This window comes from Dufourea novaeangliae, unplaced genomic scaffold, assembly GCF_001272555.1.
Source record: "Dufourea novaeangliae isolate 0120121106 unplaced genomic scaffold, ASM127255v1 scaffold378, whole genome shotgun sequence".
Lineage (NCBI taxonomy): Eukaryota > Metazoa > Arthropoda > Insecta > Hymenoptera > Halictidae > Dufourea > Dufourea novaeangliae.
Genome location: NW_015374245.1, coordinates 21,789 through 44,065, shown reverse-complemented (window position 1 = coordinate 44,065; position 22,277 = coordinate 21,789). Strand labels below are relative to the sequence as shown.

Sequence of the window (22,277 nt, the reverse complement as noted above, 5' to 3'; positions counted from 1 at the left end):
AGACGTAGCGTTTATTTTCCATTTTGTTGATTAAACTAGCAATATTTTTTGGTTCGATTTCGACTTTCTTAAATAAAATATACATTATACATATTATTAATGACAGTAAGCCTCAATGTTACGGGACTGACATATCTCTATTTTCACGGTCGTGGCGTTTTTCACGCGTCCAGACGAAAGTTGGATACACGGGGAAAGTCGGATCATTTACGGATCTTTCGGTTCAGCGAGTTCCAACTGTTCGTGTAATCTATCTTCAGGTGACCGTAGGTGTTCAAGTCGATATGCGGGGGAGGTATTATCTGTACCATTGAACGATATTCTGGCGTGGGATTGCCTGAAACATCTGTAAATAATTAATATCAATTATTACCAATACAACAATTATCGTAAAATAATCGAACCATATTCAGCAAGCATATTTTCATAAAATTTTTTTGGAAATAGATATCAGTGATTGATTTGTGGAACATTAAAAAAATACTGCAATTATTTTTTAATATTCACTATTAGAAAAATAACTAGCACATACTTTATCTATAGTGGTTCTTTCATACATCGAATCTATTTTTGCAATCCTTTTGATTTTGCTAAAGATTCTAGTATATAAATAAATTTTGTTAACGATAAATTTTTGCATAACAAAATAAAACTTTACCCAATTCTGTGGGGGTCACCGATGGTATGCGGAGGTCCACGTATTCAGACCTTGAAAAATGCAAATATTCTCACTATTAATCCTTCATTAAATCACTTAATTTTGTATAAACAATTTTACCTGTGAAGATCCCTCATAGATGCAGATTTACATCTGTGCCTGAATCGTCTGTGGTCCTCCATAAACTCGCCGCCATGCCTTATTTCTAGAGTAGACAATTTTTTACAATTATTTTAACAATACATTTGAAAAAATAATCGTATATTCGTAATAGGAAATATCAAATATTAGGTCTGACACAATATAGATATCGGGATTATACTCTCCCACGTTTCAGGGTCACTGCTTTCTTCTCTTAAATGGACCGTATATATTCAGAAAAAATTATAAGAAAAAAAAAACGTGTTCCATCTATATTGAAATAAAAATGATATTTCTCGCAAAAAGTGGTAACGAATGGTCAGCGATACCATTTACTTTCACGTTGTTTATCTGGACACTTTAGTTGACCTGGACACGGTGTACCGTATTCGGTCGAGTAATCCTCTAATTAATAGAAGCGTAGCAGAGCTCTTCGCATCTAATAGGCTTGACTTTAATCGCCCCGTAGATTGGACGCCCACCGACGCCTTCAGTCTTTCGCGTCGTAAACCTTGGGATTTGTCGCGTTTATGATTTAGAACAAGGACGGGGGAAATTGTTACAGGCAGCGTAAAACCAGGCGTTGGGATTTTTTTTACAATCCTCTGTAGCCTCGTTATTTTCCAGAAAATTTTCCGCAAACTCCACGACAGTTGCTATTACACCATTACGATAGTTGCACAAATTATCATATTTCTTATAATACATATTTTCCATAAAATTAGTTAAATATTTATTAAACTTGTGTAGTATTATCATTCCTATACTACTTTCCTGTACTAATTTACATTCTTATTTTAACCCTCGGAATCCTATGGCAGAGTCATCGGGGACCCATCAATAATCATAATCATTGAACTTTCTACACGAAAACAAAATGAATATTTAACTATTAACGGTCCGTACTCGGAGGGCTAAAAAACTTGTCTACTAAATTATTGATATATAACAATGTTTATAAATATTCATTGGAAGTACGTGTCTATGAATTTTATAAAAAGACAATTTACGGTTAATAATTATACATTTTTTTATTAATTTTCATCGTCATTATATAGTTTCTTACATTAACAAATAAAATAGCTAATCCCATCGTCTTGACAGTCCACGCACGAATTAACGTGCCACGGTGAAAGTGGAGGCGTTCGAAAGCAGCTCTGGAAACAATAGTTACGCGTCGAACGAACGTCAAATTCGCGGATAGGCATCCTCGCGACACATAAGCGTAAAACCCTGCGTTTTTCACCGCGGCCCGTGACTTTCTAGGCCGCGATAGAAATCGTTCGAGTTGCCGCGACGCGTGACAAACGGGGAACCGTGTACCGCGGAGTCGCCAATTTTCCGCGCAATCGATTCGTTCGCGTTCGTCACTCAACGATTAGTTTTTATCGTTTTTTGCGACCGTGACGTCGAGGAAGAAACATTTGTCGACATGCCGTGGCATTTCACAACAGCGAACAAAGTAAACCGTTACTCTGAATCCAAATACCACTGCTAACATCAATATACTTTGTTCGGAGATTCGAAATTTGGAGAAATTACTGTTAATAATCGTCTGATCGGTTTCGGTCCTTTTTTTTGATTATAGATCCTGATGAAAGGGACTAAAAAGTTGGTATGAATCGTTGCTCTAGGATTGATAGTTTCGCTAGGAATCCTAGTTTCGTGTCGACCTTTACCAAGTGTCTACCTTTACCAAACGTGTCGACTTCTTTGGCTTTTACCTAACTCAATGTTATAACGAAACTACTGATCCTAGAGGAACGATGTAGAAGACCTTTTTTGTTCCTTTCATTGAGATTCATAATATAGAGAAAGAACTAAATTGATCGGATGACTGAAAGTAGTTGTCGATTGCGTGTTTCCCTTCATCGAGTTTCTACCTTTACCAAACATGTCGACTTCTTTGGCTTTTACTTAACTCAATGTTATAACGAAACTACTGATCCTAGAGGAACGATGTAGAAGACCTTTTTTGTTCCTTTCATTGAGATTCATAATATAGAGAAAGAACTAAATTGATCGGATGACTGAAAGTAATTGTCGATTGCGTGTTTCCCTTCATCGAGTTTCTACCTTTACCAAACATGTCGACTTCTTTGGCTTTTACCTAACTCAATGTTATAACGAAACTACTGATCCTAGAGGAACGATGTAGAAGACCTTTTTTGATCCTTTCATTGGGATTCATAATATAGAGAAAGAACTAAATTACTCGGATGACTGAAAGTAGTTGTCGATTGCGTGTCTCCCTTCATCGAGTTTCTACCTTTACCAAACATGTCGACTTCTTTGGCTTTTACTTAACTCAATGTTATAACGAAACTACTGATCCTAGAGGAACGATGTAGAAGACCTTTTTTGTTCCTTTCATTGAGATTCATAATATAGAGAAAGAACTAAATTAATCGGATGACTGAAAGTAGTTGTCGATTGCGTGTTTCCCTTCATCGAGTTTCTACCTTTACCAAACATGTCGACTTCTTTTGCTTCCAACCAACTTAATTTTCTGATGAAACTACTGATCCTAAAGTAACGATGCAAGGAACCTTTTTTGTTCCATTTATCAAGATTCACTATTTAGAGAAAGAACTAAATTTATCGAACGACTGGAATTTGTAGTTGAAGTAGGAATAGGACTGGAACGATTAGAATTGGTAGTTGATAGATGCTTGTCCCAACGTTTGGATGGGCCAATAGTTCTCCCGTTGCAATTTCGAGCAGCATTACTCGAAACGGAAGTGCATTCCTTGACTGAATCCGATCGACGTGCCAGCACGTGAAGATCGACGATGCAACAGTGGGAATTGCATAACGTTTTCGCGAGATTTTCTCATGTGAGGCACGATACCGGGAGCGCGTAATCGTGTCGCCGCGTGCGAGAATATCAATTAACGCAGCCATAGTGATGTAGAGAAAACGCACTCGACTGCCACATTGTGGTTTTTGGTCACGAAGAGGGAACGAACCGGTTGCGCGGGTCGATGACGCCTCGGTTTTAAGGATAGACTGGGGTTGCGTCAGGTCATCTGGTGTGTGATGTATTTCGTCATCTGTTTAGGAAAAATCTGTCCATGTTACATTTCAAAAACTTCGAAGATGTGTCATTGGTGTGATTACCAAACCTCTAATTTTCATATTTGGAAAATCTCTTATTCCTTCGTTTTGAGTGTCTCTAATTTTTTAGTTCAGAAAATCTCTCTTGTGCATCGAAAATGTACTTTCTACTTCAAGAATCTCGATCTCAAGCCTTGAACATAGGTCACGTTCATTCTTCAGAAATCTCATTCGACTATAAGAAGATCTCAAACCTGTCGAGTGGAATATTAACATTTTTTTTATTGTTTATTGTATCGAATTTATACAGGTATCTTTCAGTAATTTGTACGAACTTCAATCGTCCCACGTTAGTTTGAAATTGCGTATACACTTGAACGTGGAATTTCCTAATTAGGGTGAAATTTAAAGAATGCAATATTCCATTTGCCACAAATTTAATGACCACTTGAGGTGTTCGAAAACATGTAGTGGTGGGATCTTCTTCCTGTGAGAGTGTTTTCTCTCATCAGGAACACAGGGACGAAAACTCCACCCGGAAAATGTGATGAATATTGACTAGGTGAAAGCGCGATAGCAGAAAATCTATATCACGGTCTTCTGATCACGTGTCGGATCGAAATAATTATAATGGTCGTCAGGGTACGAATGTTTAATTAGAAACTCGAATTTTGTGACTCACAAAAATTCATGAAAAATATAATACACTGGGGCTCTCATTAAGTCATGTTAAACACATTTAATTGATTTCTATAAATATTACGAAATTGTTATTAATTGATCAAAGTTTATGGTTTTTAGAAAAATATAATATGCTAGGCCTCTCCTTAGGTCAAGTTAAAAACATTCACCAATTTTTATAAACATCGTAACATTGTTATTAAAATTAAAGTTTGTAGGTTTCAGAGCAGATTTTTGAAAACTTTATGGTTTCTTTGTATAAAAATCGTTGTGAAGGCCTTGTGTATAGTTTTTAGAAAAGATTTTCGAAAATTTCCAGGACTTTTTGTACGCAGATCGTTGTGGAGTACTCGATTCGGTGCATAGTAAACGGGAAAGCAATTAATCTTACCGGAGAGAGGTGCGTAGACCGGAAACGGTGCGACGTAATCCGGTACCTCGTCCTCGTAGATCGGCTGATGATAGTAGCAACTATTGTTCCCTGGCCTAGGTGGTCCACAATACAATTCTTCCACGAAAGCCGGTGCGTCGTAGCCCGGTTCTCTCGCCGAGGATGAATACCTACAATGTTTCGTCTTCTTCTAGTTGTTTTCCCATTGATTGTTTAACATGGAATTGTTGTTTAGCGTGGAGAAAATTGCCGTTGCCCTTGGACTATCCGTATGTTTCAGCAAATGTTATATATATACATATATACATTCATAAATATTTTATTCATTAATTAATATTGAAAGAACAAAATGATAAATGATTTCATGTAATATCAAACATGCCACTATATAAGAATTATAATTTTCTTAAAATATAAGAAATATTTATAAATGCTATATTTATTAATACTAGGCATACAAAGTGTTAAATGATTAAATAACAAAATATCGTATATCAAATACAAATTCTCTATTAAATATGAATTATAATGATTAGAGTTTGGGAAATGGAATATATTTACGAGATAACTGAATATAACAATATATAGTATTAAATATGTGTATATATAAATAAATAAATATGTAGAATATATTTATAAAATATATTCTATTTATCTTATAAACGTATTTTATTGTTAATAAATTATTTAATAAAACAGTATTAATAATAAGTAGTTAATTAAATGCGGTTGTTTTGTCTACTTTTGTGCAACATAAAGCATAGAACAAAACAGGAAGAAAAACTATGTGCGAATTTTTCGATGCAGTATGTTAATTGGACACTAAATATCTCGATTTGCATAAACATCCACAGTCTACTATTCACCGATAATCTTCCTCACGAATTATATACTTATCGAAGTCTAATTACGATTATCAATTTTAAATACGATATAATGTCCATACGTGAGTTTTCACCGAACAAGAACAACGCACAATTTATTAACCACCGCTTCCCCATTATTGCAAAATATTCAGGTAGTTTCCTAGCGTCACGCGATCTAATCTGCATGAATAATTAAATAACCAAAATTACATATAACACGGAGAAATTGCGCAAGTATCGAGGAGAATCGGCGAGCAACCAAATGCCAAAAAAACACAGCAGTTGCAGTAAAAAATGATTAAAAAAAAAACAGAGAATTTCGAATCAAACGGTGGAACGGATTTAAGGGTCGAGCAAACTTCATTTCTACATTGAAATTTCGAATTTCCCGGGCGAACAGGCTCGAACTATTGCGAGAACTGATAATAATCGATCTCGACCGCGGTTGCATAAAATGGAATTCTATTGTTTACCAAAGTTATGTATTTATTTTTCTTTTTTTTCTCCGTCGTATACAGTCTGTTTAACCCAATATATTTTCCACCGTATTGCAGTTTGTTCGCAAAAGATTGTATCAGTGGGCGGTAAGTAGGGCGAGGTGTTGTCGACCGTGTGGCTCTAGCGTGGTGATGTTTATTAAGCTGCAGTTTCACTTGGAGTACAGCTTCCCCGAAAATACTTTTATTTTTTCAAATATTATGAAAAAATAAATGCTTTTTATTTCAATGTATATTAAATTGATGATAAAAAGTTACCACGCGTGAGAGTTCCATGCAATGATTTTTAATATTATATTTTTACTTTAAATTTTTATTTTAAAAGTATTCGTAACATAGTAAACATATTTGTAATAAAAGGACATGCATGTTACATTATTCAAGTTTCTATATTTTAATATTTCACTGTCTGGTACAATTATAGAAGTGAAGAAATTAATCTCGGACCACGAAGTATTAATACTATTAGGTTATGGTGTCCATTTTAAGCCCCTGGTATTTCCGAGGGTCCTTGAACAGGATAGAACGACAGGGCCCGGTCGTAACATAAGTTACACAACATGTTCGTCCAACGGGACACAATTGCCACGGGAATTTAATTGCCGGAAAGAGACACTTCCTTCGATCGTAATAGGCATCCATCAGCGATCCAACACGGTGCAATGAACCCCCTAACGACGTTCAAATCGATGATTCGAATCGGAACGGTGAAAGGCAAAATCCCTTGAACCGTGCCCGCTAGGCACGAGCTAATTTACCGATTTTCAACGAGAGACCGAAAGAAAAACATTTGAAATACCACGTGCAGCCTTCTGTTGCGCTATAGAGGGAAACCGAACGCGAATGATAATAAATGGAGATCGTCGAACAGATTGCTCAAACACAGAACAACAACCTCTGAGATTTAATTGTGGCTTTGAAATGCGTGGGGACGCGTTACTGAGACATTGTTTGGAAATAGATCCATCTGAGCCCTCTTTGAATTGTATATCTTCTGGACAGTATGAAACACTGACAAATACTATTAAACAGTGAGATGTTTTGTGTTAAAATATATTTCAAGTGTTAACTGTTCAATCTAGAAAATTAAAGATTAAAGTTCCTTGGCCTGATAGAAGTGGGGGCTACGAAGTTGGAAGTCTCAATGAGGTTTTCTAAACATATTACAATTCAAGAAAATCTTGGGCTTAGGTCTGGGTTAGGTCTATCAGAGTTAGGGTCATCTGAATTGAATCTGATTGAGTATTTTGATCCAATAATTCTGAACATCATTTGGGACTGCCAGACCTAGTACGGCATAAGTTGGTCTTGGGCTACTTGAGTCACTAGATCCAATTTCTTGACCTAATAATCCTGAAGTTCATCTAAGATTCCTTTTAAACCTATTAGGATTAAATATCATCTTGGATTGCCTGGACAAACCAGAACTCAAGGTCATTTGGACCTCCCGAATAAATAGGATTCAAAGCTCCCCTAATTTTCTCGGTCACAGAACTCAAGATTCCCTACAATTTCTTGGGCCCTAACGTTCGACTAGAAAGTCCTATCTACATCTAAATTCCCTTCCCCAGTACTGGTCTTCTAGACCTAATTCCATTACCATAAATTGGTATGTGAACTGACTATTAAATACTTCAATCGACATTCTAAGTCAACAGAATCTGAAGGTTCCCTGAGGGATGAGAACTTAAGATTTCCAATTTCTCGAGCTACAGCTTCCAAATAGTAATTTACAGTTCTCGAGTGACTTCCTTCTGTCTTATCGCTAGAAATGGTGTTATCGATTAAATATAAAATAATTCAGTAGTATTCTGAACCACTCACCAATATTCAGACTGAGCACGTGGATCGTGTGAAAGATGATGGTACGATGGGCGTCGTTGGTGGCGCGACGCCTGTTGCGTCAAACCAGCGACGCTGTGTCGACGCAGGTACGCATAGTTCTCCAGGTCCCACGGGTCGACGTAGTGCCGGCTGGCGCTTCCGGAGCTGTAAGCGTCTCCAGAGCTGCCGCCGGAAGTCGAGCGCTGGGAACCCACCGAGTCCCAATAAATCGGGGACTCTACTGGCATTTTCATGACGCTGGTACTTCTGGTTGCCCTTCGTTGAACTGTATCAGTCTCTGCGCTACAACTATCTCTTACCAAAACTCGCCCAAACAGAGATCACTGTTAATCCTTTATTCAAATAAAAAATTAACTTTTACTAAATTCTTCCCTTCCTTTGTAGCGACATTACAGAAACTTCCATTTAGACTAAATAATCGTCGACTGGATGCCCCAGTAGGTTAATAATAATTATTTAATATTTTGTGACATTTCTTTTCCGTTTTTATTTAAATTGTTTAAACATACGCGACATGCACGTTCAGTTTAATTAGCATTAAAAACCTTTTATCCCTCTAGAAATCTAAGGTAAACTTCTTTCGGGATTTAGTTTCACAAACACGAGAACACCACGAAACAACCAGTAACCCGATTAATTTTTTTTTTAATTTTCGAAGCTTCAACTCTTCGTTCGCGTACGGTTCGCAACGGGAGCGAGCTTATCCGTTTCCGGTCGGTCGACGAGGCGCATTGTGCACGTCGCGAGCACGATTTCGCTTCTGGATCGTGTTCGAGCAGCCTCGAAACCCTGTGGTTCACTGTTTTTCCTCTCCTACTACCGGTCAGGTGGACGCGCCGATCTCTTGGAAGACAAGTGAAACCGAAGACTTTCACGCCTGCGCTACCGTTAGACCCCACCTGCACCCGAAGCTGGTGCATCATGCTGGTGTACCGTTGCAATCTCTTATACATCATCACCCAATATCGATAACTGATGTTTAGTAGCAATGGTAGACATTTGTAGCTTCAGATCAGTAAGGGAATGTAGTAAACACTATTCTTCTTACAAGGGAAAGCACGGAAGTGTCCTCCTTTGATTTTGATGAAACTTCGTATGTTTGTTAAGCAGTCAAAAATAAGGGATACGTATTTTTTTTTATCGGTTGAGACGCGTCTTTAAGGGGTGAAACCAGCCCTCGAAGTTTCGTACCGAAATTTTTTTGTTATAAACAAATTATATTTTGGACAATTCGTTAGCATTATATTATTCTAGATAAAAAACCGCAAACCTCGTCCATTAGAAGTTTTCTTGTATCTCCTCTGGTTTTCGAGATAGTACTTTCGGGTCGAAATTTCGAGGGGTGGTTTCACCCCTTAAAGTCGCGTCCCAGCCGAGAAAAAAAAATACGTATCCCTTATTTTTGACTGCTCAACAGACATACGAAGTTTCATCAAAATCGGAGGGGGACACTTCCGTGCCTTTCCTTGTTAGTAAAAATAGGCACTAGTAGTTTTGTATCAGTAGTAATGGGTACTAAACGTCCCAAGTAGATACCTGATCTCTGCTAGATGTAGTTGCTAGAAGGTAGCTAATTTTAAGAATAGGTACTTTTTGATCAAAGAAAGGTGCCAAAGAGAATCCTCTGCTCGGGGATAAATATCACTAGCTTCGGATCTGCGACAGACTGTGATAGCCACCGTACATCTAAAATGGATACCTGATCTTCCAAAAATAATGCTAGAGGTTCTTGGACTTAAACTTAAATACCCTTTAATAACAGAATGGGTTATAGCAGGTACCAACAATTAAAAGTAGAAATCGTTCGATCATAGTCAGATATTGATAAAAATTAGGTATCTTTCCAGACGGGTTAATGACGGCTTAAAGACGCCTCAGACCTAAAATAGCCGTAAAATGGACGTCTTCGAGGCGTCTAGTGATATCTGGATTCTATCACATGCAGGTTGGAGACTACATTAAGTACTGATTACGAAAAAATAGTCACTCGAACTGTCTACTGATCATTTGATTAGAAACAAGTATTGGTGTCTATTGCTAACCAAATTTGACACAAATTACGATACTATTTAATGGCTTCCATGTCTCGAATATAGGATTTTATTCAATAATCTGCCTATCACAAATGAATACTAGTAGCCATAGTGTGTTTTAACACTAGGTTTACGGGACGCGTCATTTTGACGCATTTCGAATGCTTTCTAACCTCGAAATTCTCTATGTGGTATACCTATCTCTATAGCTATGCATTACTTTCAGAGATCATAAATTGTGTATTATATAAAATAAGTTGTTTTTTAAAGAAAATCTGCGGGTTCGTTGATGCGTGCCGTGGAGATACCTACACGATAAGTGCCCGTAAACCTAGTGTTAAACTTCCCCATGTGCCTGATTCAATACAGAAGAATTTCAACAACTTGTTTTGCTGTTCCCATGAAAGAACGCGTACTAAACGATCGCGGAATTCAATAGAAATAGCCTATTATCGTTATCGCCGTTTCTCAAAATGGCTGCAACCAAAGAACCATCCAGTTGGCATTCCTCTAACTGCTCGTTATTTCTTTAACTGTTCGAACCTCAATGCACGCGGTAACATTGCGCAATAAACTTTCATCGGCCTTTTGTAGAAACGATCGTCAACCCGATTCCGTTTAATTATATCAGGGGCACTGGCTGTCGTTGCCGGGCCGTATAATACCGCGGGCGAATCAATTAGAACGTGCCCCGTTGAAACATTTCTGCAAGAAATATAGCGCTACATACTAGGAGCCGGCCAACATAACGAGCCAATAATAATTCTCACCGGGTAAACCTGTCTTGTTAATTATTGCGTGAAAATAACTGACCCAATGCCCTACGGCTTGGCTGTCCTAGTCGAGACTTCTGGTATTTAACAAAAACGTCTAGCAAACTACACTTTCACATCAAAAACTGTCCATTAAAAAAGAAATTAGGTTAAGTTTCCGTAAAGTTATACCACCAATAGTCCATCTTTAATACAGGCAGAGGAATGAAAAACTCCATGAAATTTCTACTTGTTTATTATAAATAGGTAACAGTAACTTAAGCGCTAATTGAAAGAATACGGTTAGAATCGATGCACTTAATGCAATAATAAAATACAATCACAAATTGGTTGAAAAATAATACAATCACAAGTCATTTAAACGTATATGCTGATACAATTAATCGTACATGATTAAATGAGACCAAACAAATTAAATTGAAGTCGTTCTCTCTCGGTTTCGATAATCACAAATAAACAGTTCAACACAACAAAGTAACGTCGAGAGTGTTCCTTCACCTTTTTCCAGTATTATTTCTTCGTCTTGTGTATCTTATTGTTCCCAGTATCGCTGGGTAAAGATAAATTGAATCGCAGCAATGCCACTGCCAGCTATAAAAATATCAACCGTCCGATTTTGCTTTCCGCTTACGCTCGTGAATATTCATGAGGTTCCGCGATCCGGTCTATCGAAAATTGAAACGGCTAGAAAGTCGGAGTCGTTCTGCACTTTCTTCCAACTCTGTACACAATGCATTCAACCGAGCACACCTGTCTCTATTGCTTTCTCATTGAAGGTATTTGATTCTTGATCTAGCTCCATGTTCCTATTCTGCTGTGAAAATTCCAAGTTTGAATCCATAAGGTGTCTTATGTCCAGTTATTCTCAGGTCCAGGTGACATAGGGTCTAGATAAATGTCCAAGGGGATGCCTAGAGCTTAGGTACCCTAACTCATCTAACTGTCATGAATGTCTTGTGAAGCCCAGGGTATAAGTATGCTAAGAGCTCTGAAAATCTGAGGGCCTAGATACCCCAAGTGTTCCATATGTCCTAGGATTTATGTACCCCAAGTGTCCCAGGATCTACAGACTCTAAATTTCCCAAGTGCCTCAAAATGTAGGTACTCTATTTATGCTAAGGGCTTTGGAAATCTGAGTGCCTAGATACCCCAAGTGTTCCATATGTCCTAGGATTTATGTACCCCAAATTTCCCAGGATATACAAACTCTAAATTTCCCAAGTGCCTCAAAATGTAGGTACTCTATTTATGCTAAGGGCTTTGGAAATCTGAGGGCCTAGATACCCCAAGTGTTCCATATGTCCTAGGATTTATGTATCCCAAGTGTCCCAGGATCTACAGACTCTAAATTTCCCAAGTGCCTCAAAATGTAGGTACTCTATTTATGCTAAGGGCTTTGGAAATCTGAGGGCCTAGATACCCCAAGTGTTCCATATGTCCTAGGATTTATGTACCCCAAATATCCCAGGATCTACAGAATCTAAATTTCCTAAGTGTCTCAAAGTATAGGTACTCTAGACCCAGGCGTTACTTAGATACCTTAAGCGTTCTACAAGTCTGATGATTGGTCACCTTAAGGGCTAAGTATTCCTAAGATTCTGAAAACTTTAGAGCCTAGATACCCTAAGTGCTTTAGATGTTTTAGAATCAATGTACCCTAAGTATTCTAAGTGTCCCTGGACCCACATATTATAAGCTTTGCAACTGTTCCAAAGTGAGGCTATTCCAGGTTCTAAAAGACAAAGAAATGAAGGAAGTCCAGAATCTCGTTACGTGTGTTTTATTCGTGAATATCGAACATTTCCTCGGCCCACGATGGAAGCCAAGATGTACACACGCTCCGTCGTCTCCATACACATCCCGAAACCCAAGGTACCAGGTGAGAAAATAGTCTGGCCTCCGATGAATAAATTAAGACTACCGTTAGAGAGCCGATGGAAGGGAACAGTTTGTTCGTATCGTTTGTGACATGGCATCGGAACCCAGACTATCTCACCTGAACTGATCATTCAGTTTCTCCTGTCGCGACGGATCCACTGGACCCAATGAACTCGTGCATCATTTCGGGCACGCTACATGGGTCAATTTGTTTTCTGGCTGGCAAGAAAATCGCTCAGAATGAAAATGGGAAACGCTGTCAGTGTATCGGTTCCACGTATATTCTCAATTTTATTCCTACTCGTTTTTTTTCCTCTCCCTCTATTTAAAACAGTCGTTTAAAAAATAGTGTCTTTAATAATTTGATAAAAAAATAGGGAAGCGAGTCTTGCTCTCGACACACACAGTGTTTCCCTGTTCTCATTTCGCCACCGGAGAACATTACACAGAGAGGAACCAACGATAAACCAAAGGTAATACAATCAAAAATTAATATCGAATTTTGTCTTTGCAGGTGGAGATCCATGGGCCTACCATACGTCTCTTCCTGTCTGCGTAACTGTACAATCCGGGAACCCCGCGGTCGCAAGAGGACGTCCCCGAATTTAGGCAAAACACGATCAGCTCGGAGCACTCGCATACACACTCTAGTTACAGCTTACAACTCAGTCGCTAAACGTCTATGTACACTCCCGGTATTATGCAGATACGATCTACGCGTCGGTCTATCCCCTAAAAAGGACACCAGGGGATAGCTCCTCCCCTCTATCTTCGAAAAAAAAAAAAAAAAAAAAAACGGTGTCGCCTAGAGCCTTTAGTAACGCATATCACAGTTACAAATTCAATATCCGGTTTTATTCCTTTTTTTTTTTGCGCAACGCGGTTTTTCTCTCTATGCAACTAAATCGGTTTTTCCGCTGTGCCGTTTTATCACGCTTTTGTCATCGAATGACGCCGCTTTTACCCGGACAGCCTAAGTGCACGTCTAACATTAAGACGTTCAAGGTTAGAAGTGTACTAGTCGAGAACAATGATGTGGCATCGGGTAACAGCGCTCCATCATCCAATGGAAGGTCCACTTCCTAGAAGTGGTGATCCTCTAGAAGCCTTAAATGGCCCTTTAGTTTTCCAACGAACCTGAAACTCTCGCATCGAAAGACTGGTGTACTGTGCTTACACTTATAGAACACTATAGATAATTGACATCTAAGAATGAGCCAGCAGAAAAATCGAACTAGAAAAATGAAATGTCCCATTTTCTTTTTTTTTTGAAAAAATGAACATTTTTTAATACTTTTCTGCCTTCATACGACATGGGACAATACGTGCTTGGACATTAGTGAATCAGTCGTCTAACTCTTACGAGTATTTTCCCAGGGATATTGTCGTACTGTTACGTGTCATGAGACTACAGAAGAATGTATATCGGTATTTATACCACGCTATATACAGAGAGACAGATGAGTAATCGACATAACAGTTTTTAGACGATTAGACAGACAACTGCAAAGGCAAATGATATCGATTCACAAAAGCTTTCGCTTTTATTCTGGATTCTACGCACGCAGATCTAATTACGGACGATAATTTTGACGCGAAGCGCTTCAGGTTCCAGTTGATAGGCGAAGATCTATTGCTAGTCCCACGAACAAATTTTTCGACGTTCGTCTGCAAAATTATACGTATTTTCGCCAGATCATTTCGGGAAGACCCTAAATATTCTCAATGGTCGCTTAAAATTAAAAAGAAAAATACTGCTTCGGTACTCTCACGAAGACGTACAGTCATCTAGACACCGGAGATGAACAAGAAAGGATTAATCGAAGCCACCATACGATAAAACGGCAGAAGAAAATAATTTTTCACTCGGTAAGAGATACACGTGTAATAATGGAAGGAGTATGTTTAATCGTTAAAAAAATAATACGAATTATCTCTAATAGAATTTTGGTTCGTTTACACCCCTTCAACTTATCTTTCAGCGGCGACATCGCAGTTACACGCTGGCCCAAAAGCATTGTTTTTCTTTTTATATCATCTACACGTTCGATTCGCTACGGAGGCTCGCGGAACAATTCGCGTAGTTTTCTGGAATGCAACTTTTTTTCTCCTGGTGTCCTGAAAATCATCGAAACACCTTTCTCCTAATTCTCGAATCTCTAATCGGAAGGTTTCAAACGTAAATATGTACACGAAGGAAAAGAGAAACTCAAAACGTCTTTCAGAATGTTCCGAAGCACGTTAAATGGAGACACCAATTGGAATCGTGACCGCAGCTCGTAGCCTCGTTTACACGTGTATGGCTCTATTACTTATAAATACATTCTATATTTTATACGTATATCTCGCTATTAGTTATTTTACAATATTTTCAGTAAAGTTGTGACACGGTCTGCTTAGGGTCTACTTTCATCTGACCTGGTCTAACAACAGGGAAGCCGCTAAGTCTACGTCGTATTCAGTCTGCTTCAGAGCACCCTCGCATTCCTGTCTGCCTGCCAAGCCCAGTCTGGAAGTACAAACATTCAATTACATCATTTTTTATCTGTCTAGTTTGATTACATTGCTACACCATCAAGAATCCATAATACAGTAAATCATCGATCAGTGTTCGAAGATTCCTCGGCACTGAAGGTTAAATTTTTCATAAACTAATAGCCATATGCAACTAAAACAAATATCACTGGCTTCAGAATTCCAAGTTCTATCATTGTCAGAAACCTCATTAAAAAGTCAACGTTACACATGGGGACCTCTCTTTGTAAGTGCCGGGGAGCCTTCGAACCCTCATCGAGGATTAACTGTATTCACAAGGGACGACACGGAAGTGTCCTCCTCCAATTTTGATGAAACTTCGTATGTCTGTTAAGCAGTCAAAAATATGGAATACATATTTTTTTTATCGGCTGAGACGCGACTTTAAGGGGTGAAACCACCCCCTGAAGTTACGATCCGAAATTTTTTTGTTATAAACAAATATCTTGGACAATTTGTTAGCACCATATTATTCTACATAAAAAACCGCAAACCTCGTCCATTAGAAATTTTCATGTATCTCCTCTGGTTTTCGAGATAGTACTTTCGGGTCGAAATTTTGAGGGGTGGCTTCACCCCTTAAAGTCGCGCCCCAGCCGATAAAAAAAAACACGTATCCCATATTTTCGACTGCTCAACAGACATACGAAGTTTCATCAAAATCGGAGGGAGACACTTCCGTGCCTTCCCTTATCAGTCCCCTACAAATGAATCGGGTACAAACCTCACAAGAGACTCTATCTTGGCCTGTCTGTCCTTCAGGATCTGCTTCGCGGCTTGATTGGTGTCCCAACCGGTCGCCTGTAACGCCGTCAGTATCTCCTGCTGGGACGCGTCAGACGCCTCCCTCTGCACCTTCATCACTTTGTTTGCGCGAAACTCGTCGTTAAGGGACATGACCAACTGCTGAGAGGCTCCAGTTAACGGGGGACTGACTCCAGAGGGGTACGCCGACGTAGAGGGGGCTAATTGAGTATTAACGACCGTCTCGTTCATTTGAGGTGGTACACCACTTCGTAACGTAGGGGCTTGGGACACCATGGCAGCCTCTTGCGGCAGATTAGGGTGCACGAGCTGCAACAGATTGCCGCTGTTGCCCAGATTGGTCTTCATTACGGGACACTGGCCCGGCACCAAGCCGTTCTGGATAGATTTCATCGGACTCCAGGCCGGTTGCGGCGGTGGATTGTAAACTGGCGGCTGTTTCAGATGCGGGCTAAAGTCGCACGGATGACCCTGAACCGGGAAACTCCTCGTCTGACCGGCTCGTGGTGGTTGTTGTTGTTGTTGCTGCGAACTACCAGCAGCTCCCTCCAAATAATGACTATGACTTAGATTGCTAGAGTCGGGGGCGGACGATGTGCTCGCAGCGTAATAGTTCCTGAGGATATTCTGTTGGACGGTCTTGTTGTACAATGTGTTGAACTCGTTCTGGGACAACTGCTCCAGGTTTGGCACCGTTTGCTTCAGCTCCGCGTAGACCTGCTCCGAGAACACCGCGCTGGCCGGTTTCGAGGGGACGTTGCTCGAGTGCGCTTGCTGGAGATCGTTTTGTATCTGCGTGATCCCGTGGCTCGCGATGGGCAGAATGGGATTCTGGAAGTGACTGGCTGGACTAGCCGCTATTGAGTTTTGTGCGTGACTGATGTTCGTCTTGGTGACGTTGTATTGGTTCCCCAGGTTACTGGGCGCGATTTGCAACAGGTTCAGATTCGTCGGTGGATTGCTGTGGACCCTATTGATGCTCGTTTCGTTGGGATAAGGATTCTGCTGAGACGCCTGCGATTGTTGCCATATTTGGCAGACCATTTGATCGGTCGGTGTCTCCGACACTCGTTGTTCAGGCTGGGGACGTGGCTGCTGGATATTCGTGGTTTTCGACGGCCAGGAGTTCTGTACTTTGGTGGGTAAATTGCTCGTTCTGTGATCGATCTGTGGAGATTTCGGTTTGGCCGATTGAGGTGGTGGTCGTAGCGCTGGGATCGTGTTCTCTTGCAGCTTGTTCACCGATGAATACGACTCGGATGAACTTGCGGTTTCTTGACTGGCGTTCATGTTCTTGCTCGCCTCTTTCTCCCCTAAGTGTTTCTCCAATTCGGCCAGAAACGTTGGGTCCAGCTTCTTTGGGGACACGGTACGAGTGTTGATAGTCAGCTCGTTCAGACTTTGGGCAAGATCATGGTTCGATTTTGGTTTCGGCGGACTCTCATCGGGAGCCATGAGTGGAAGTGGTGGGACATCGGAACTCGGAAGATTTCGACTAGAGACGTTCACGTACGTCTGCTGCGCCTCGTTCTGAAGGTCCTCCGGCCAGGTAGACCAACTGGTCTGCGGAGGACTGGGCTTGTCAATTTCGCTATAATGATTCTGAGAGTACGCGTTGCTGTCTTCTGCGTCGACGTTCACGTTCAGATTAATACTGTCGTTTCGATTCTCTTTGCTCAGGTTTATGGAATAGTGACTGACATCCGATCCAGATTCAGGCGTGAAATAATTTGTACTATCCGGACAGCTACTGGCATCTTGATTCTGTACGTTCCCGTACGCCTGAGTCTTGTAGTACCGACTGTTCATGTCAGGTGGAACTTGGCTGTAGTATCTTGAATGAGGAAGCTTCAGAAACACCGACGATGTGTCGAATGGGTCCGAGTACGCAGGATCGACGTTCTCTGGGAAGTTGGCGTACGTTCTAGGATCATCCTCTTGCCAATTCACCGGTTGCTGTCGTTCCATATCGTCGATAGGCTCGTCGAGGATATTAACCACTCGACGACAGGCAGTATCAGATTGCGCGACGCTCGTGTTCACTATTTCTTCCGGGGACAAGTCTATCAAGCTACCCTCTTGGCTACTGGATCCAGTGGCATTGGTCGATTTCACCGAGCTGGCTCTAATGTCGTTCTGAAATTTTGTGTAGTTAAATTGCTTCCGTGATCGTGGAGTGGTGCTGAAAAATTTCTTCTTCAGATGGCTATCCGGGGCAGTAGTTACGCCCACAACGTCAGGTGGTTCCATGGGATTTCGTAGGTAAACGTCGTCTATGTAAATAGGACTACCCCAACTTTTCCCAAAAGGTGCACCGTGCCCAGTATGGATAAAGGAGTTTTCTAAAGGCTTACTTATGTCTTCAGGTTGCTTGCGTCTCATAGGATCGACCAGGCAACGAGGAAACAAGCCTATTTGAAAGGTTCGTTGGTTTTGACCCTTCCACCAGTAGTTCTCAGGCCGACCATCTAGAATCACTATTTGGTCACCTTGTTCGATGGTCATTTTCTCGGCTTCTTCGAAGTGATTCACGGCTTTCATTACGGTCGGAACCATTCCTGTCAGGGATGTCCGTAGGGACGTGAATGTCGGTCGTTCCGAGGGTTCCCGGGCCCAACATCGTAACATCAATTGGTACATGACTGGCGGCGTACCTTCTGGCTCGTGCAATCGTTCCCCGTCTTTATCAATCTTTCGCAGAATCTCCGAACCGTTCAGCCCAACCCATGGCTCCTCGCCAAATGTCAGCATCTCCCACAACGTGACACCAAACATCCAAACGTCGGACGCGTGACTGAATTGGCGTGCTTTTAGCGATTCCGGTGCACACCACGGGAACGGTACCTTCTTGTGCTCTGTCATAACGTAACAGTCTTCCTGTTGGGGCAGGGCCCTCATTAGGCCAAAGTCACCAATTTTCACTTTATCTACGGAGCTCAGGAGAACGTTTCTACAGGCTAGGTCACGATGGAGAAACCGTTTCGCCTCTAAATATGCCATCCCCGTAGCAACTTGCAACGCGTAATTGCAGAGAGTTAATACTGAAATACGGCCACACTGTTTTCGTAAGTAGTCTAACAATGCTCCGAAAGGAGCGAGTTCTGTCACCATCATCATTGGTTGCGATAGTACTACCCCATACAATCTTCAAAAAACAAACAATTGAAGTCTATGTAGCAATTGATTAATCACATAATTCTATTCTTTTAATTGTATTACGTTCAGTGAAATACATACCTAATAAGATTATGATGATCAAGCGTGTGCATCGCTTGAACTTCAGACACAAAGTCTTCAATGACACTTGGCTGTGTCAAGGCATCTGCCTTCAGAACTTTCACGGCAACTGGCAGTGTTCTTCCTGAAGGCGATGTCCATTCTCCACGTCTAACTACACCAAAGCTACCGTCTCCTAATTTGGTGGACAATGTCACATCCTTATCTTGTATGAGGCATGTCAACACCGAAGAACCTTCAACCGGTTGTGATGTTCTCTTGGTGGTTTTTGTGCTGCTGCCAGGCCTGATCTTGGTAATCAAGTTCTTCTTCCATTGTGTGTTCCTCTTTTTCTTAACGGCATCTAACAGCCGCCTGATGCCTGGCTTCCCTAACCCTATCTTCTCGAGATCTTCTGGTTGAACATAGTCAAAGTGATGCAACCGAGTGACTTGTAAGTCATCTCGTATTCTTGTGAAAAACTGTGACAGTTGAACATCGTGCAATAGTTCTTGCAACCATTCGGTACCCTCATCATCTGCCATCTTCATTTATTCTAATAGTCTACAAAAAGACTATTCCTAATTATAAATATATACTAATGGAAATAACAGGTAAAAACACAGTAAGTGAGGAATTAATTTATTTTAACAACATAATGTTATAAAGGATTAAGAAAATCAGCTGATGTTAGGAAGAAAGTGACACAGAATATATTTTAGGTATGTAGATGCAGGTACAAAAAAAATTACAAAGAATACGTAATAATTATATAAAAACATTATTTCACTTAGAAGTACTGTTATCAAGCAGAAAATTACTATGAAAGCATATTGTGGGTGTATAGGATGCTACAAATATGGTATTTAACATTCAGTCTCCCCCTAAACAGGAAATGAAATAATGTTTAACCGTGAAGGAGAATCACTGCCAGTACATGCTGTACCACGCGTTGCTTTACACATGCAAAAAAAGCCAAGCATAAATTGCACTCACATCATAACACATCAAAGAGATCTCTTTGTGACAGTGCAAATTGAGGGAAAATTCAGAAATAATTTACACCATGCACATTTGGCAATGTCACTATTCGTCATCAGTAATTATCATAGAAAAAAAATCAAAAAGACCACAAAAATTAATCACAAACCACCGAATCAAAACAATATCCACCAGTATCAAAACAAACGAATGTAAACAATTACCATACAAATTACATGGGATCAACAAACATCATCATCATCATGCATCAGTGGGAAGAGCAGCATATATCAACGGCAAACACACACAACTTTAACAAAACGATCGCGGATCATTCGCTCGAAAAGACCGGCGGAGAAGAAGGAGACTGGCCAAGTTAGAGTGAGAAGAAACATCGTTGATTGTTGATCACCTTTTAGCGGAAGAAGCACTCAAGCCTCCATTCTTGTCGACGAGGAGTCTTGTTTATCATCCGTCGCGTCGGGATATTCAATCTGCGAAATTCGAGCGGAATCATCGCCACCCGAGCCTCAGCATTTTTTTTTTCTCTTTCCACCCCTTTTTCTTTCTTTCACGCTGGAACCGTTCACGTACGACACACCGACGCGCACGAATCGCGAGGAGAGGAAACTACTACACACGCACGGGGGCCAAAAGGGACAAAAAAAAAAAAGGAAAAAGTGGGGGCGGAGAGAAAACCAGGGGTTCAGAAAAGGGACGTGAACAGAAAGGCGAGGAAATCGCGACAACCTTCCCGTCCGAGTTCCAGCTGCACGCCGTACGAGATACTTTCACCGTACGAATTTCTCACACAGCGCATTGTTATGCACTCCCGCGGGGACACCGATGACGGGGGGCTAGGAGCTCGTCCTTTAACCTAAAACGGTTCCGTTCTTTCCTCCGCCACGGGCGCGCGCGTGCTGCACTACCGACGACACGACGTTTATCGAGCAGGGACGTCGAGCACGCCAGATCGCTCACATCTTGCGTCGGATCCCCTGTTCTATTTATTTTTTTTTTTAAATTTCGAACCCTGGACCGATGATGCGAACGAAAAACCCCAACCATCCGACCGAGCACTATTTTGCTACTGCCACGGACCATGCACACAGGATGCAGCTGAACGCTCGTCGCCGAGATGGCGCCGTCGCAGAAAATCGATCGAAAATTTTTGCACGCACGAGACTGGTTTCGTTTCGCCTTTTGGGATGATCGTTAGATTTGCGTGTTCTTCGTGTAAATCTGCTTTTTTTTTTAATGGTAGTAGTGGTCTGGAAATGCGGAGTGTACGGTTTTACGGAGATTGGGTATATGGAGTAGGGACTTTTGGGATGCTGCGAGGAGGTCCCTAGGGTGGAGTGACCGTTGCATCGCGCGGGTACATTTGAATTGTGTGCACTTGTACACTGACGTGCAACCTCGGCTTCCGCTAAGGGAAAAAGTGGCGTAGGGAAAGGACGTTTTACTATTTGGTCTTGGAAATTTCGGAAATTCATGCCAAATTAACATGCATTCTAATATTTATTTCAATACTTAAAATAAATTTATCAAGTGGTAGGAGGCACTTGTCTTACGTCATTTTTTCCCCTAGTGGAAGCCGAGTTTGCTCGTGGCTGTACTGGAGATCAAGGTTGAGCATTATTTTTTTCGAAAAATTGATAGTGAAGAACAGCTGTATCTAAGAGCGTCATACTGACCTTTAAACAGCTGATTAGATTATTTAACTGTTTGTCAAGTGTCTCCTTATTCGAGACGGAATATTATTTTATTATAGAAGTTGTCATTTTTATGTTTAATCAATGACGGAATATTTTTCTTATCTTTCATTCCTTCTCATCAAACTTTGCCTAGATAACAAATTTGCCCATCTCTGCTGGATATATTATTATATACTTCTTTTCTGAAAAAATAGCTTCATTAAATGTAAGAACTTTTATTTCATTATCTTTTACACATTTAT

General features: G+C 40.6%; 2 protein-coding genes across 2 annotated transcripts; both read right to left on the bottom strand.

Moving 5' to 3' along the window:
• Positions 1 to 154: 154 nt before the first annotated feature.
• On the bottom strand, positions 155 to 8,440 carry LOC107192503. Its single transcript, XM_015581780.1, has 5 exons — positions 8,116 to 8,440; positions 4,929 to 5,098; positions 779 to 863; positions 659 to 708; positions 155 to 346 (listed from the first exon to the last, which is right to left on the bottom strand). The coding sequence occupies exons 1-5, from the start codon at positions 8,367 to 8,369 to the stop codon at positions 204 to 206; spliced, it is 702 nt and encodes a 233-aa protein (XP_015437266.1). The 5' UTR covers positions 8,370 to 8,440; the 3' UTR covers positions 155 to 203.
• Positions 8,441 to 15,170: 6,730 nt separating this feature from the next.
• On the bottom strand, positions 15,171 to 20,762 carry LOC107192502 (activated CDC42 kinase 1). Its single transcript, XM_015581779.1, has 4 exons — positions 20,730 to 20,762; positions 19,358 to 19,900; positions 16,080 to 19,265; positions 15,171 to 15,329 (listed from the first exon to the last, which is right to left on the bottom strand). Exons 2-4 carry the CDS (start codon positions 19,885 to 19,887, stop codon positions 15,230 to 15,232), a joined length of 3,816 nt encoding a protein of 1,271 aa, XP_015437265.1. The 5' UTR covers positions 19,888 to 19,900; positions 20,730 to 20,762; the 3' UTR covers positions 15,171 to 15,229.
• Positions 20,763 to 22,277: the final 1,515 nt, after the last annotated feature.

Coding starts and splice junctions, on each gene's coding strand:
- LOC107192503 (XM_015581780.1), bottom strand. CDS start 8,369: ATGAAAATGCCAGTAGAGTCCCCGATTTATTGGGACTCGGTGGGTTCC. Junction 864..4,928: donor GGTCTACGCACCTCTCTCCG/GTAAGATTAATT, acceptor TGTCTACTCTAG/AAATAAGGCATGGCGGCGAG. Junction 347..658: donor GGTGACCCCCACAGAATTGG/GTAAAGTTTTAT, acceptor AATTATTTACAG/ATGTTTCAGGCAATCCCACG.
- LOC107192502 (XM_015581779.1), bottom strand. CDS start 19,887: ATGAAGATGGCAGATGATGAGGGTACCGAATGGTTGCAAGAACTATTG. Junction 19,266..19,357: donor GATCATCATAATCTTATTAG/GTATGTATTTCA, acceptor TGTTTTTTGAAG/ATTGTATGGGGTAGTACTAT. Junction 15,330..16,079: donor AAGATAGAGTCTCTTGTGAG/GTTTGTACCCGA, acceptor TTGTACTTCCAG/ACTGGGCTTGGCAGGCAGAC.